Source organism: Hylobates moloch, unplaced genomic scaffold (assembly GCF_009828535.3).
Source record: "Hylobates moloch isolate HMO894 unplaced genomic scaffold, HMol_V3 SCAFFOLD_17, whole genome shotgun sequence".
NCBI classification, from domain to species: Eukaryota; Metazoa; Chordata; class Mammalia; order Primates; family Hylobatidae; genus Hylobates; species Hylobates moloch.
Window position 1 is genome coordinate 41,686,898 of NW_026652292.1, and position 16,250 is coordinate 41,703,147.

The 16,250-nt window shown below is 34.7% G+C and overlaps 1 protein-coding gene across 1 annotated transcript in view; it reads right to left on the bottom strand.

Annotated features, from left to right (window-relative positions):
- The window catches only part of HCN1 (hyperpolarization activated cyclic nucleotide gated potassium channel 1), a 401,400-nt gene that overhangs the window by 342,238 nt on the left and 42,912 nt on the right, over positions 1-16,250 (bottom strand). The window contains exon 2 of the mRNA XM_032135182.2: positions 15,382-15,805. Coding sequence (XP_031991073.1) covers positions 15,382-15,805 — 424 coding nt within the window. The remainder of the gene's footprint in view (positions 1-15,381; positions 15,806-16,250) is intronic.

The window sequence follows — 16,250 nt, forward strand, 5'->3', positions numbered from 1 at the left end:
ACACTAAATCTAATGTTTTGAAGCCTGAAAATTGGTACTTCCATTAATGGAGTAATTTAAATTCCTACTAAGGTTGAGTTCACTTACAAAAAGTAAGTAAAATAAAGATTAATTTATAATTGATATACCCAAGAGGCTGCTCTGAGGGAGTCCCCCAGGGTAAGTGCCAGTTCCTGTTAATACCTAAAAGAGTGTCTATCAGCTTTCTAAGCATCTTGTGAGCTTGGGAGGGAGATCATACGGTAGCACCATCATTGGTCCCCTAATGCTTCCACTCTTGTCCAAATTATAGCACATGCCACTCAATAGGGACCCTGCCTCAAATCTTACCTGCCTCTTTTCCAAACTGTGTATATACTAGTCTCAGTCATATTTAAGCAGAGAGGGAACAAGGTCTATTCAAGATTTTGAACCATAGAGTATGGATTTATATCCTGGCACAATAATTTACTAGCTGTGCAATATGGGGAAATTGTTAATCTCTCTGTGCCTCAATTTCCTCACTTTTTTATGGTGACAATGATACTACCTACTTCAAAAAGTCACTATGGGGCCTAATCAAATTAATATTTTTAAGAGCTTAGAATAGCATGTGGCTCCAGAGTAAACAGTGTGTTTGCTAAAAATATCATCGTGTTGCCTAAAACCCTTCAAAGATTTCTTATTGTCGTCAGGGACAACGTCTATACTCTTTAATTTGACTTTCAAAATACCAACTTATCTTTCAAACCTCATCTCTGTATACCTAAGCTATGAGGACTTAAGTTTCTTGAAAAATCCCTTACATGTCTTTTTACTTAAGGAATTTACCTTGGCTAGAATGTATTTCTTTGGCTTTCTTCGTAAATCCTAGTCTTCTTATAAGTCTTAGTTCAGGTATCACTTCCTCCCTGGAGCCTTCCCTAGCCTCTAAAGCTGTGATACATCCTCACAGAGAACTGTTTTTTTTTTTTTTTTTTTCTAATTTTTCATTTATTTGTTTTTTACTCATATGACTAGACTTTAGGCTATTTAAGAAATTAATTTTTCTGTATTGTTGTAATCTATATGCATAGCATATGAATCCAATATATATTTATTCAAAAAAAGAAAAAATGAATAATCAAGTAATGGGTCATACAGCAGCTGTATTATAAAAACGTAGATCACATTTCCTCCACTATGACCTCATTAGCTAGCTAAATGGTTGTCTGGGACCAAAAACATCCATCAGAGAAAAACAAAGAGATCAACCTGGTTGGTGATTTTATTTTGAACAGTTACAAAGGTAATATAAGTTAGTCACAGCCCTACTTGGTGATCTGTTCAAGACATACCCTGTGTCTCCATCTCTCAGCGAGTCCAACTACTGAAAGAATGCTATTAAGCAAATTGCTTCAGTTCTCTGACGCCCAGTTACTTGGTAGGATTGTTCTTCTTGACTTTCTTGCGGTTGGTTGAGGCCATGTGACATTTTGGCCAAAAAGTTATAGGAAGTGAAATATATCACTTCTCAGTCTGATTGTTTAAAACCCTACAGAGCTATCTATCTCCCTGTCAAAATGACTAGCAGTGGTCATGATGGAAGCTGCTTAGTCAGTCTACATCCAGGTATGAGATGACAAGAAGCAGGACCGCTAGCCCACGTATGATGGTTATGCAGTGGGAGTGACATATTAACATTTGCTGTGAGAAGCTACTCAGGTATTTTAGCCTGCATGATAACATTCCCAATATTGAAAAAAAAAATTGTCTTCAGGAAACTATTGACAACTTACGGACTACATACTGGAGCATGTGGATCAAGATTTCTAAAAACTATGGGAAAACACTCCAAGGAAACTCCCAAATTCTATGAAATCTTTGTGTTATTTTGTAGGCTCAAGTCTGTAACAATAACATTCTTTGCATGACGGAGCTATGAGGAAACTATTTTGATTGTTTCTTTGGGAAAAAATGAACTTTTAAAAATCATATAATTTAGGAGAATATGTTTCTAGAATAACTATTGTAAAATAACAAATTTAAGTTGTAGTTCTTAAGCTGAAGCATTTGCTTTTCATGTCAAATAATAACTGAACAAAATAAATTATCATCCAGAGATTTATACTGGGTAGAAAGGAAAATGATTAATCTGATATGTTTGGTCTTGCAAGTTGAGTAAGATATTTTGCCAATTTGGAAATGTCCTATCTTGAATTTAGTCATCTCCTTAATTGCTTTTATTTTTTATACAAATGTTGTGGGTTTTTGCAGTTTTGAAAGGCAGAAAATGAATGATATAGCAATTAATAAAAACATAAAATTAATGGTTCTCCAACTAAGGGGTCGATCGTGCTGGTTTCCTCAACCTCAATACTCCATTCTTCAGTTCAAGGTACAATGGAATTTATAGCAGCCTGAGTCTCTGAAATAGGACTTCACAGAGACAGGAATTGATTTCCTAAGAGTAGGAATTACAGCTGGGATCCTTTGACCTCTCACTTATTAGAAAATAGGTATTATTATCTAACCCAAAATTCTGGTTAATTTCACTGCCTGCGATTTCTCCCCAAGAGTAACAACAGCAATGACAATAAAAACACCATTGATAAACAGTCCTACAACTGAAGAGATATTTTACAACAACTTTTGGTGGAAAGAATGCATTGGTTTTTCAAACAGAATCTATCAATACATGGATTCTCTGACAACAGCCACAACAGACACAGGTGTTGGAAGTGACTCCATGCTGAAATAGAAGCTGGGGGTTACAAGTAAATGAATAATATACTCATGGAAAATGTGAAGACAAGTGAAGCACTTTGAATAAGGTAAGTGTTTTCAGAACTACAGGATAACTGATTTGCTGTTGGTCATGCAAGTGCCTGAATGCAGCAGTTTCTTGATAATCTGTTAGATATTTCTAATTGTTTATTTAGTAATTGTGATAAATTTCCTGGTTAAGAGTCTCCTACAAGGGCATCCATACTACAAGAAAAAAGGAGAGAGAGGAACTAGGTTCACTTTTTGTTAAGTTCTCTGACTAAATGCAGAGTTTATAAGACTGCCTATAAAATTAAAATATATTGTTCTTTCTCCCTAAAAACAACAACAAAAAAACCATTTAAGGTTCTTTCAAAAATGTGTATGATTTGGGCCGGGCGCGGTGGCTCACGCTTGTAATCCCAGCACTTTGGGAGGCTGAGGCGGGCGGATCACGAGGTCAGGAGATCGAGACCACGGTGAAACCCCGTCTCTACTAAAAATACAAAAAATTAGCCAGGCATGGTGGCGGGCGCCTGTAGTCCCAGCTACTCGGAGAGGCTGAGGCAGGAGAATGGCGTGAACCCGGGAGGCGGAGCTTGCAGTGAGCCGAGATTGCGCCACTGCACTCCAGCCTGGGTGAGAGAGTGAGACTCTGTCTCAAAAAAAAAAAAAAAAATATGTGTATGATTTGAATGCAAATGAATGTCTCATATTATATTCTAGCATAAGGAAGTTATTTTGCAATCTCAAAAGTATATTAATATTATTTTAAATAATTTTTTTTGTTTTTAAAACTCAGGAAATCTCATTTTAGTAAAGCATGGTATGTAACAGCCCCTTTTTATTTCAATTGACTAATCAAAGGATTGTAATCATCTGGCCAAAACATCACTATTCCCCACTCCTGCTCTCTTAGAAGCCTTTCTAAATAGATTGTGGAGGTCTTTCCAGTGGAGCCAAAATGTAGCTTTAGAGCCATTCTCGAAATATTCTATTCAATAATTCACAATAGATGGGAATTCACACATATTTGTCATGATTATTTATTTCCTTTTCTAATTCCGCCACAAAAATACAAATTCTCTTTCAGCAGTGGTTACTGTTCATCTTTATATCAGATAGCACAGCTCAGCATATGGTATACATATGGCCAATTAATATATGATTAAGTTCTATATTTGATATTATAAAGATATGAAATTTTCACGAGAGTCTCATTTTTATTTCGTATAGCTAGTATATAATTACATATGCAATGTTAAACTGGTTGTATAAAATCACACATCTAAGAAATGTAGTACTAAACAGAGTTCTTCAAAAATTGCAGCATTTTACCATGACATGTGCTCACTAAAAATGTTTTTCACATGAAGTCATAAGCTTACCTCATTTCAAGCCATTGAAAATTTCTGAAATATATGAAATAACGATTCAACTAAATGAGAAGGGTGAAGGATTTAGTTGGTTAAGTTCCCAATAACACTTAGAAACAATAAAACAATCATCTTTGACATTAGGCAAATCCGGGTAATGGGGCAGCAGGAAGACTTCAGCAAAACTGTGAATTTTTAAAAATGTTTATTGCTTACTGGTGCCCTCCTTTCTCCTCTGCCAGTCAATCTAAACTCATCACATTCTGGCTGAACCTTCTGCTCATATAAATGCACATTCTGTCCCTCAGATTGTGACACTCATATTCATGCACCTATCCTTTCTGTATAAAGAATTACTCTCAGCTACCTGTCAACCAATAGCCTGCTAACATGTTATCTAGTAATAGCTTAAAGTATATTTCACGTCTTCTAGGATACTCTTGAAGATGATAAAGATCTTGAAACATAAATTAATCATTCCCAATAGTGAAATTTTAGTTATTAATATCACAATTCCCAAGAAATGTTTGAGAGCAGAAAACTGGTCACTTAGAACTTCGAGAATCCATTACTCATAACCTAGCAGTGAAGACAGTGAATACATATACTACCTTGCAATCTATACATCATCTAATATTATTCTAAAGTCAGTGTTTATGTGAGCCTAAAATATTACAAATCTAGAAGTTCTTCAATAAGTCTTCCCCAACACATTGGTAATTACTGGCACTCCTTTGGTAATCACTGTTATTACAAAGTTGTCTCGCTTCTACAACAAATATGTGTCAGGAGAAGAAAAAGTGATCTTTAGTAGATTAAAGATTATCTAGAGCTACATTTCTCTCAATTTCAGTTCTAGATAAAAATGAGAAAATATGTTTTAATTGTACCGTATTGTTAAAACCTATGAATTTGAATGCTTGTGATTCATTGCCAGTTAACTGAAAGGAGTTGTTCTGAACATTTATCCTTCTCCTTAGTATCATCCAAAATAAATATTTTCACACAATGGAGAACCACTTCCCACACTAAGAAACTGTCACACTCACAAAGCTAGTTGATCTCCCAAGCATTACTGCTAGGTACTTTTAGGTAGTTATAGTTCCTGTATTCTAAATTTAAAAGCACATTTTACCACAATCCAGATTCTACTATTTTAATCTCAGCTACGATCCAGAATACTGAGGAAGAAAAAAATTTCATTCTTTCATAGATTCTGTGAAAGAATCAGTGAATTAACTTGACACGCTAATTACATCTTATATAAATATGCTCTTTAGACTTTGAATTTTAGAGTTCACAGAGCACTTTCATATGAATTTTCCATTTGATTATCATTCACATTTTTTAAATATGAGAAAAATGTCTGAACATGACTTGCACAAGATACTCCTGATTCTCATTTCAGAATTCTGAATTCCCCCATTCTCAACTCACATCTCCACAAAAAAAGAGCAAATTGAAATAATTATTATAAATATTCCCACCTATAAACAATCTCAATGGGAAATCGTTTCTGATCCCACTACTCCTGACTTAGATAGGATTATATCAAAATAGCTACCATTCCTTTATTTTGCAACTGCTTCAAATTATCTGGAGCCCTGGGACCAGTCTCCAGAATCCTTACTCAATGTCTACTTTCACTTTAAAATGTAATAAGAAAAAGAATTTAGCTGTCTTAAAAAAATGGTCTAAATGGCAGACTTAACTCAAAATAGCCACCAGAATTATATAACCAACCAAATGTATTTCCTTTTCACACTAAGACACGACTCATCTGATACAAAATCTAAATTGCACACATCAGCAAGACAGAAAAAGAAGTCAAAGCAGGTCTTTCTCAGCCACTACCCGTTGCAATTGAAGGGCTCTAATTTTATTTACTCTTGAGCTTTCATAATACAGTTACAGTGCCTCATAAATTGACTTTCTGTGACAACTGGTGATATACTTCGAAAAGTATGTTTATATTTAAATCAATCATTCTTTTGAAATAATGCAGGCATAATCTTGTTTTCCAAATTTTAAATTAGTAAAAACACCTTTGACATCGAATCAGACAAAAGTGAAAGACTGGTTTAGTAGAAAATGATAGTAAAAAAGCATGTATTTTCCCTTTTTCATTAGATAAGTATATTTAACATTTTTATCAGAGATTAGTTTGATTTCGCCTAGTTATTTGTAACAATAAAATATTCTTGGATATCACTGTACCCCTTTCCAATGTCCATCATGTATCATCACACCTTTCTTATTTGTAGATAGGGGCACTATATACAAGACCAACTAAAGTGGCTCGTTCAACTGAGATAATTACTAGGATAATTAAAGTAACCCATGCTTATTATAAAACACTCTGGCAATTAAATCAGACTTCAAGTTTAAACCAGAAGCACATCACAAATTGTGTCTCCAACTTTCATATTAGCAACTTTCACTCTAATAGCACACAAATGAGTCTAAAATAGCAGTAGCCATAATATATATGGTATCTGCAGGCACAAAGAAAGGAAAAACTAAGACATCTATTTGGAAACTGGACAAATGTAAGGCTAAATGTGCTTTGTCCTAAATTAGCCTGATGCATCTGCTGCTTCAGTTCTTCAGTTGGTATATTTTGAGAAGTAATGCATAATAAGGGCCAGGCACACTGGCTTATGCTTGTAATCGAAGTGTTTTCGGAGGCTGAGGTGGGAGGATAGCTTGAGGCCAGGAATTCCAGACCAGCCAGGGCAATATAGCAAGACCCTGTCTGTACAAAAGAAAAAATTTTTAAATTAGCCAGGAGTGGTGTCATGCACCTGTAATCCCAATTGTGTGGGAAGATCCCTTGAGCTTAGGAGTTCAAGGTTGCAGTGAGCTATACAATTCCACCACTGCACTTTAGCCTGAGCAAAGAGCAAGACCCTATCTCTAGAAAAAGAGTAATACATAATAGTATTTATAATTCTTTCAATATTTGACAGGGCAATAAGGACAATAAAGGGATAATAATTAAACTCATTTTGAGATTTTTATATTTTAAATTCATAGAAACATTCATAATATAACTTAAATTTCTATAAACTTTTTAGTTTCAAAGTGTATGTTCAACAATAACATCTCATTTGAACCTTAGATTCTATGAGATTGGACAGAAAATCATCATTATCCCCATACTGTCAATGAGGAAGTTGATTAATTTTTCCATGATTTCTAAATTCCCTTGAAAGACTTCCCAGACTTTGCCACTTGGAAGGTCATATAGTTTCACACTTAGATATGAAAGTGGCCATATTTAGTGTGCTTTCCCTAGAACCTCTCTTCTACTCCCTACCACACACTCATACACAATATCTTTCCCTTGGTTTTGTTGTTTACACTATAAATGCTTATAATACTGGATTCAAGACATTGTTGTTTTATTTATTGGTTTGTTTATTTACATGTTTTCTTTTCCTACTGAATTGAAATTCCATTGAGGGAATAACTGAAATCATTTAGCAAGTATCTTAGAGCCCAGTTATTTCCCCGACACTATGCTAGGAACTGAAGATGCAGGAAAGCTATGATATCTGCCCTTTTGGAATCTGATATGTAGTTGTAAAGGCACAGATTTAGAGAGATTACAAAAGTGATGAATGTTACAAAGCAGAAGCACAAGGAGCTATACCAGATCCATTATAGATGAAACTAATTGTGTCTGAGAGATTAGTTCATTCTACCTGAAAGAAGCAATGCTTAAATAAAATGAGATGGATAATCTGAAACTGTTGAAAGGAAAAAAGTTCTAGAAAACATGAACACATATTTTCATGAACATGAAACATAGGATTTGAAATGTGGTATTTGGCAAACTAAAGAGGTTCAACATAGTTAAAGAATAATGAGCAAAGAGTTTCTCAGGTTGAGAGAGTTTGGCCAGAAACAAATTTCAAAGGGCCCTGAATATTGCATTGTATATTGACAGTAATGAAACATTACAGAAATATTTTCAGCAGGTGGGTAATATGGTAATAGCTACTCTTCAAAACTACCACTTTTGAGTTCCTGAGAAGGCATGCAAGGGTGAATTTTAAAATAGTTATGAATCGAGAATAGAAATCCAAATGAGAGACAAGTTGGCTTGGACTAGGATGGTGATAAGGGGATCAAGTGAAGAAGTTACAGGATTCCAACCACACTTGGGAAGTATTAGAATCAGTAGGACTTGGTTATTTCTTAGAAATTAAAAGAGAAGGAGAAGAATACTTTTTAGATTTCTGACTTGAGCAACAGGAAATAAGGGAAAAGGAGAAGATTCAAAGAAAAAATGAACCTACTGAGCTTGAGGAACTCTGAGATACCTTTGTAGGATGTCACTGAGTCATGTGGACATTGAGGCAACTAGGTACATAATTTAGAAACTTGGATATCAATCTGATTATTATCAATATATAGCCACTGAATTATAGAAAAACCTGCAAAACAAGAAAACAGATTGGGACAAGGACTGGGCATTAAGAAGGTTGAATGTTTTAATCTTAAAATGGGAAGCCTGCACATTTCAAATCGGATCTTATATTCTGACATTTAACTGAGATTTCCATGTCAAAAGCACTGAGATGATGCAGATCTGCCACGGGACACTGACCAAAGAGCATTCATGAAATTAAGCCTTACCTCTAACATACGTATATATACACCACGCACACCCTGTTAAAACTTTTTAGTTGTCTTGGGGCCGGGCGCAGAGGCTCACGCCTGTTATCCCAGCACTTTGGAAGGCCAAGGTGGGCAGATCACCTGAGGTCAGGAGTTCAAGACCAGCCTGGCCAACATGGTGAAACCCTGTCTCTACTAAAAATACAAAAATTAGCCAGGGGTGTTGGGGGCACCTGTAATCCCAGCTACTCAGGAGGCTGAGACAGGAGAATCACTTGAACCCAGGAGGCGGAGGTTGCAGTGAGCCGAGATGGAACCAACTACCCTCCTGCCTGGGTGACATAGCAGTTGCCTTGACTTAACATTTCATTTCCAAATAGAACTCATTACATTGTATGTTAAAATTTCAGCATATCTGTTAAGCTATCACATTAAAAAGTAAATAATATAATATTGAAAACAATTATCTCACAATACTAATAATTGTTTAGAGAAGGAACTTAAAACTGTTTAATTGGAGAAGAAAGTATAGTTAGAAATCATTTTACATATACAAATACGAATATCCGTAGTCATCTTTTTTTCTTTTTTTCAAGAAATGAATTAGCCAAGCAAATAGATGATTCTAGGAGAGTGTAAATGAATAATTCCAAAGAAAACAGTCCGGCATTTTAGAAGATACAACCTTAAAGTAACATAACCAATAGAGGACACCTAGTGGTCTTTAGCAGAATCAATATTTGCTTGCAGAAAATATCAGGCAATTCACACACATGCAATAATGTTGGTGTTAGTAGATGTGTTAATTTCAGAAAGATGTCATCATAAATATATTTATAAATATTACAGAAATATCAGTTTAAATATTTCAGATAACTTCCATATGATTCATTTCATTTGAACTTCACAACTGTTTGATTGTTTGTGGGCATAAATAAGTCAATTTATGTGATTTTCCCTAGATTACATAGAAAATAATGTCACAGTTGAAATATACACTAATTTCTGGTATAGAATCCATTCCATACCATCATAAAAATTGAAACCTCCAATATAATTGATATTTAAAATTGTAAAACACTGCAAATAGACTTCATAGAAGGCCTTATCATATTTCATTAACTGATACAAATATTTTTTGACAGCAAGAGCACTTGGCAAAGATAAACCTTTTTTTAGCTATCTAAAAAAGTAGTGTGTTTGACACCGACTGCATACAAAAAAATGCAAGAAAGTGATAAACCTCTCTTCTAACTGGTGTTGTTAGCTCTATCCACGGTGGCCTCCAACCCCCTTCATTCTGTAGCACTCTAAAATGTAAATCTCCTGCCTAAAATGCATCAATGGCACCTTTTGATTAAGTCCATCGTTAGCGCAAATTCTGGTCTACATCTCCAAACTCAATCTGGGAATCTGCAACTACTGCGCTAGGCTGCTTGTATCTCGTGTCTTCTGGAACGCACTCTTCTGCCTGGCCCACTTGTTCAGCCTGGTAATCCATACTCGAGATTCAAAATTCAGTTCAGTATGTTTGAAGGCCTCCTCTTGTGCAAAGGAATTGTGTTGCTCCCTCCCTTATTTGTGCCACTACTTCCCACACCATCTGTGATTATTTGCTCACATCTGCTTTTCCTACAAAACTGGCATCAGTCTTCTATCCTTATTTGCAGCATCTCCACATAGAGATTACTCAGTAAATGCTTGGGAGTGAAGAACGGATACTCTCTTTTTATTATTTAACGGATTTAGAACATGGGAGATTGCCAGTATTTAGTGGATAAACATGCTCTGATTATTTATTGTGCTTATAACCCTACACTAATATACAAAAAGATTCAAGGGCAAAATTTGACACAGATTCTTCCCTACGATATCTATATCTGGCAAAAGGAAAGCAAAATGTGTGTAATAAAGCATTAGTAACCAAATCATCATGAACAAATGCATGTAGAGCCAGTAGAAATTTTCACTGGAAAGGTATTGACTGTCACAGTAGAGTGTGTCAATGTAGAATACCTTCTGGAAATGGGTTGAAGTCTGATTTTTTTTTTTTTTTTGACGGAGTTTCACTCTTGTCGCCCAGGCTGGAGTGCAATGGCATGATCTCGGCTCACTGCAACCTCCACCTCCCAGGTTCAAGCTGTTCTCCTGCCTCACGCTCCCGAAAAGCTGAGATTACAGGCGCCCGCCACCATGCCCAGCTACTTTTTGTATTTTTAGTAGAGACAGGGTTTCACCATGTTAGCCAGGCTGGTCTCAAACTCCTGACCTCAGGTGATCCAGGGCACCCGGCCTTAAGTCTGATTTTTAAAGGAGTGATAGGAAAAAAAAAAAAAAAAAAAAGGCTTTCCAAATCGGAGATATAGCAGGAATAAAATTATAGAAGCAGAAAGAATCATTTCCCGCAAGCAGCACTGTAAAACTGAAACACAAACAAACAGAAAAGAGTTGGGTGCAAATATGAAGTGACAATGGTGAGACCAGGGAACAATGTGCTGGAGAGCCTTGAAGGCACAGCAAGGAAACACAGATTTGATGTGATAAGCAAGAGGGAGCCTCTCTAAGTTCTAGTACAGGGCAGGTTTGGGAAAACTCTGCTGTTTGCTTATGGCAAGTCTTAGAATCCTATGTGTTTTTTAAAATATAAAAGTAATTAGAACATGTATTGTATAATTATAGATAGGCAATTTATAGTAAGAGTTAGTTTCTACTCTACACCAATTCGAATGCTAAAATTAACCAAAGATAGAAACTGTAATCTGCATTAGCTCCCTAAGGAATAAATTTCCTTATTACTGCTCTGTTGTTATACATAATTTGTATATTAAACTATCTCTAAGCCAGTATAAAAATCTAATATTGGTTTCAAGACAAGCATTGAAATGTTCAAGACACATTATTCATCTGAAATTGCTATAGATACATAAGAGCAAAACCACAGGCCCCCTTTCCTGTCCCAAAATGTATTTAATTAATTGTAATATGTCCCAGTTCTATCCAAGGGAGGTTGGGGAGATAGGAAATGATGAATAAAAAGTAAAATATTATAGTTATATATTCCAAGGCCATAGTTATTATATAATGATCCATTTCCCACTTTTTAAAATTAAGAAGAATTTATGCTTTATCTATGACATTAAGTCCTACAAAGAGATAATCATTACAGAGTAGCATTTCTATTTGCAATTAATATTTCCTAAGCCTCTAAAGAATTCCGAAGGTCATCTCCTGTTGATAAAATGACTGAGATCAGCAGCTGCAAAGGAACTCTTCACCTTCACAAGCGGAATAATCTCCTATTCCCTAAGCCCTTAATCTACTCTTTATCTCTTCAGTGGCTTGTGATTGTCACATATTCCATTTAATTTCCAGGGATTTCCTCACCGTATGTCTCCTAGGAAGATCACACGGAATTTGTTCCCCTTGTGACAGGTTATGAAATAGCAGTCTGGCTTGGGTCACTGTCTTTAAATACAATAACAACAACGACAATGCTGAATTCAAATAATCGTTTTTTAAAACCAAATGTAAAAATTGGAAAGATTCACCTCAGTTTTCTAGCTATTACAAGAAAAGAAATTTCTGGCTTGATTTATCTAAATTGTCTCTGGTTTTTACCTCAACTGGCAATATATATAAAGTTTCAGTGTAATGTCACAGAAAGCTATTTTTACATCCCAAATCTATTGATCTTATAATAGGTTCATGAAAACAACTTCCCTCCTCACTTCTTAACACCATGTGTTTCATAAATTAGTTGCTCAAATCAGCTATTTCCTCCTGTATTCAGCACTAATTCAGCTTTAGTAATGATAATAACATAAGCACAAAATTTTAAAGCTTCTATATCTCATTCATAATATTTTTCTAATTTATCTGGCATCAGGGCTTCTTCTTGTTTTTCAGTTGAACAAATTCAGTCCAGAAAAAAAAAAAAATGTATTGTTGAAGATGGAAGCAGCTTCCTATAGAAGGCAGCAGCTTTCCTCAGGAATGATTCATTTAGAACAGTGGCAGCTTCCAGGCTTCACACATTACTTCCCCAAATTTGCTGAATTTAGCATTAGCCAGCTTGATACTAAAACACCCACAACCAAAGACATGTGGGTGAACTCACATCTTCCTCTGCATTCTTATTGCAAAAGCTCACAGAGCTACTTTTTCTGATTTATTTGTTGTATTTCTACTTGTAAACACATCCTGGTGACATTTACAAAAACCAGGTAGAGAGATTTCCAGTTTTGGAACCATTCAAGTTTCTTGGTGATTATGGTTAGAAACATGTGGAAAGACGGAAAGATGATTTGTATTAAATTCTGGATTATGACTATGTTTCTTCCCTGTTGAACAGTATTACTAACAGGCATTAAATACCCATGATATATGATATTACATGGGGGTATCATACAATCAAGAAAACATTCTTCACCTAAATGGGCTTATGGTTCATTTATTATCAAGGTCATTTATTTATAAGAATATGTTGCCAACTCACAACTCTAGCCTGAATGTGCTTGGTTGCCAAATGTCTGTAAGTGCATATTAAATTGAATTTTACAATAATGACAGCAGCGAGCTGATGTTCCTAAATTTTATCATGGCATCTTTACAACACATCATGTTACACAGATCTAGGTGCCTGTAATTACTGCCAGAAGCCAAAGGACATTGGTGTTAAGGAGTATACTCTTATAGGACCACATGGCCTGCCATTTTATCTGATAGGATGCCATCTGTTCATCCTGCTGCCATTCTCTAGGGTAACTGGGCTAAAACCACAAGATATTAAAAATAGTCACATTGCTACTGTATTTTTAATTGACTGGATATTTATATCAGTGACTTTCCTCTCACAGGATATTTGTTAAAATATTTTTCTGTGGCCTTGTTTTAAGAGGTACTATTCAACACTGTTGCACTTCATGGCCCACAGTCTTACTTAAGAAAAGTTCCCTATAATTCACTAGACAATCTATAAAATGGTAGAATATTTAGATATTTATAACTAAAACATTATATATCATAGTAAGAACCTATATAGTTTTGCAGTTAAGAGCACTAGCTCCTGAGTCTGGTTGCCAAGTTTGGAATCCCAGCTCCACTTCTTACTAGTTCTATGAATCTGGACAAGTTATCTTATTGTATTTAACTGTTCTCATCTGTAAAATGATGACAATAATTATATTTACATCATTGTGCTGTTAGGAAGATTCAGTGAGCTAATATATGTAAAGAATCAAACATACTAGTTGACATGTAATAAGCCTTCAATAAATATTAGCAATTATTAGCAAGAATCATCTTGGTTTGGTACTAATCTCAAATTAGCATCAAAAAGCTTTGAGAACTGAACATTTATTCCATTTTAGATAGAATGTGCTATATAGAGAAAAATTACAAGATGAATCTGATTTCTCAAATGTGCTTCATTTGATTTTAAATATATCCCATATCTATATTTTAAGAATGATCCATTTTTATGCCTTTTTATCAGTGTATTATGCAGTGTTTTATTATTGCATGTCATTTCCTGAAATCCTGTGAACCAAAATGTCACTGACAAGCACATACAAAAACACTGCTACCGCCTCACAGAAATCAAACAGAACTTCCATTTTATGACATATTTAAAAACATAATTTCTCTTGAAAATGCTAAACAGTATTTCTGTAGGGAGGAAAGCAATAATCTGTAGCCAGTATATGACTTTATATGACTTTCATCAGTGTTGGTTTAGGTATTCTACAAGTCTTTTGGACTCTTACATTTATGCAGACAATAAAATTCAGGTTAGAATTAATACAAAAAGACTTAGGAAGAAAAGGAAGTCAAAATGGTTAATAGTCAGACTTTGAAGATAGGGATATAAACTCCTTTGCTTGATGATGGTTTAACTCAGATCTTTGGAAACTCCAGTTGGCTGAGCCCTCTCAGGTCCCACCCACTGCCTAACAACAGATGCTCTATTCACCAAAATATGGGCCTGATTGGTCAGATTCACTCCATTTATTCACTATACTCTTTGTGTTTTCTATGTACTAATGTCCCTCATGAATATCTTCCTTTTTAGTATTATCAAATGAACTAATAGGGAAAAACTATAATAAGTTACTATAGGCAAGGCATAACAATAAGCAAAATTAATACGCTAAAATCAAAGCTTTTATATACACAATTTGGAAATAAAGAAACAATCTGTTTTACCCAATCATGAATTCAGTGAAACTTCAATATTAGAGGAGACAAAAACCACACTATCTCATAGAGCTAATGATGTGCCAGATTAGCAATCAGACCCTACACATCTTTATCAAAATAATGGTACTTGATGTATTTATATTAGATTAAAAAAAAACAAGGGGGGAGAGGGGTTGTATTGATCAAGATAAAAATTGTCGATTAAAGTGCATTTATTTAAAAATATAATAAATTGGCATAAAATGATCACTATTTTTTCAGTTCATTCAAATCCATTATTTGATCATATATTTTAGGGATACAAATGTATCACTTATGCACGGAAAAGAGGAGTCGAATACATTTTTCTACTTGAATTTCATAAAACTCATTACACATTGTACAGCTGTTCATTGTAAAACAGCCATAATTAACAATTTCATGATATAGATTTAAAAAAGAAAAAGATGCATCTTACCTCTTCCCACTGATGTATGTATCTAATTAACCTTGAAAGTCGTAATAAACGTAAGAGACTGAGAATTTTTGTAAACCTCACAATGCGAAGTGCCCTGGCTGTCTTGTAAACTTCTGAATCCATTCCTTTTTCTACAATAAGAAAGATATAATCCACTGGGATGGATGAGATGAAGTCAACCACAAACCAGCTTTTTAAATAATTCATCTTGATCACTTTGGGGTCCAGGATGATTTCAGAACTGTCTTCGTTGACAGTCCCAGTCCTAAAATTCATGATCAGGTCCAATAGGAAAACTGTATCTGATGCCACATTGAAAATAATCCATGGTGTTGTTGTTTGCTCTGTAAAGAATGTGATTCCAACCGGTATGATGACTAGATTTCCAACCATCATTATAAGCATTATTAAATCCCAGTAAAACCTACAACAAATAAAAAAAATCAGATTTTAAGATATAGAAAATAACCAGCCTATCCCCCCCCATGAAAAATTATTATTGACATATAGTGAGATCAATAAGTGAAAGAACAAAGAAATGATTTTGTTTTTTAAAAATGTAATTCCTTAAATGGCTATATGTCTAAATCTAAGTAAAATTAATATATTCTTAAACCAAGGCATTATGATTATGGAATTCTAAAAATTATGTAATATGAAGCATTATACAAATAAAATCAAAAACATTCATACCGCCATTTATTTAGTAAAGAGGCAAAATAGCAACCTACCTTATAGTTAATACAAAATATAGACAGAAACTAGAAAGAAGCATAAGATTGGAAGATCTGTAAGAAAGCCTTTGGGAAGGCTCTTTGAAGATGTTTTGAATTATTTTAGATGTCAATTTACCAATCATAGATTAGAAA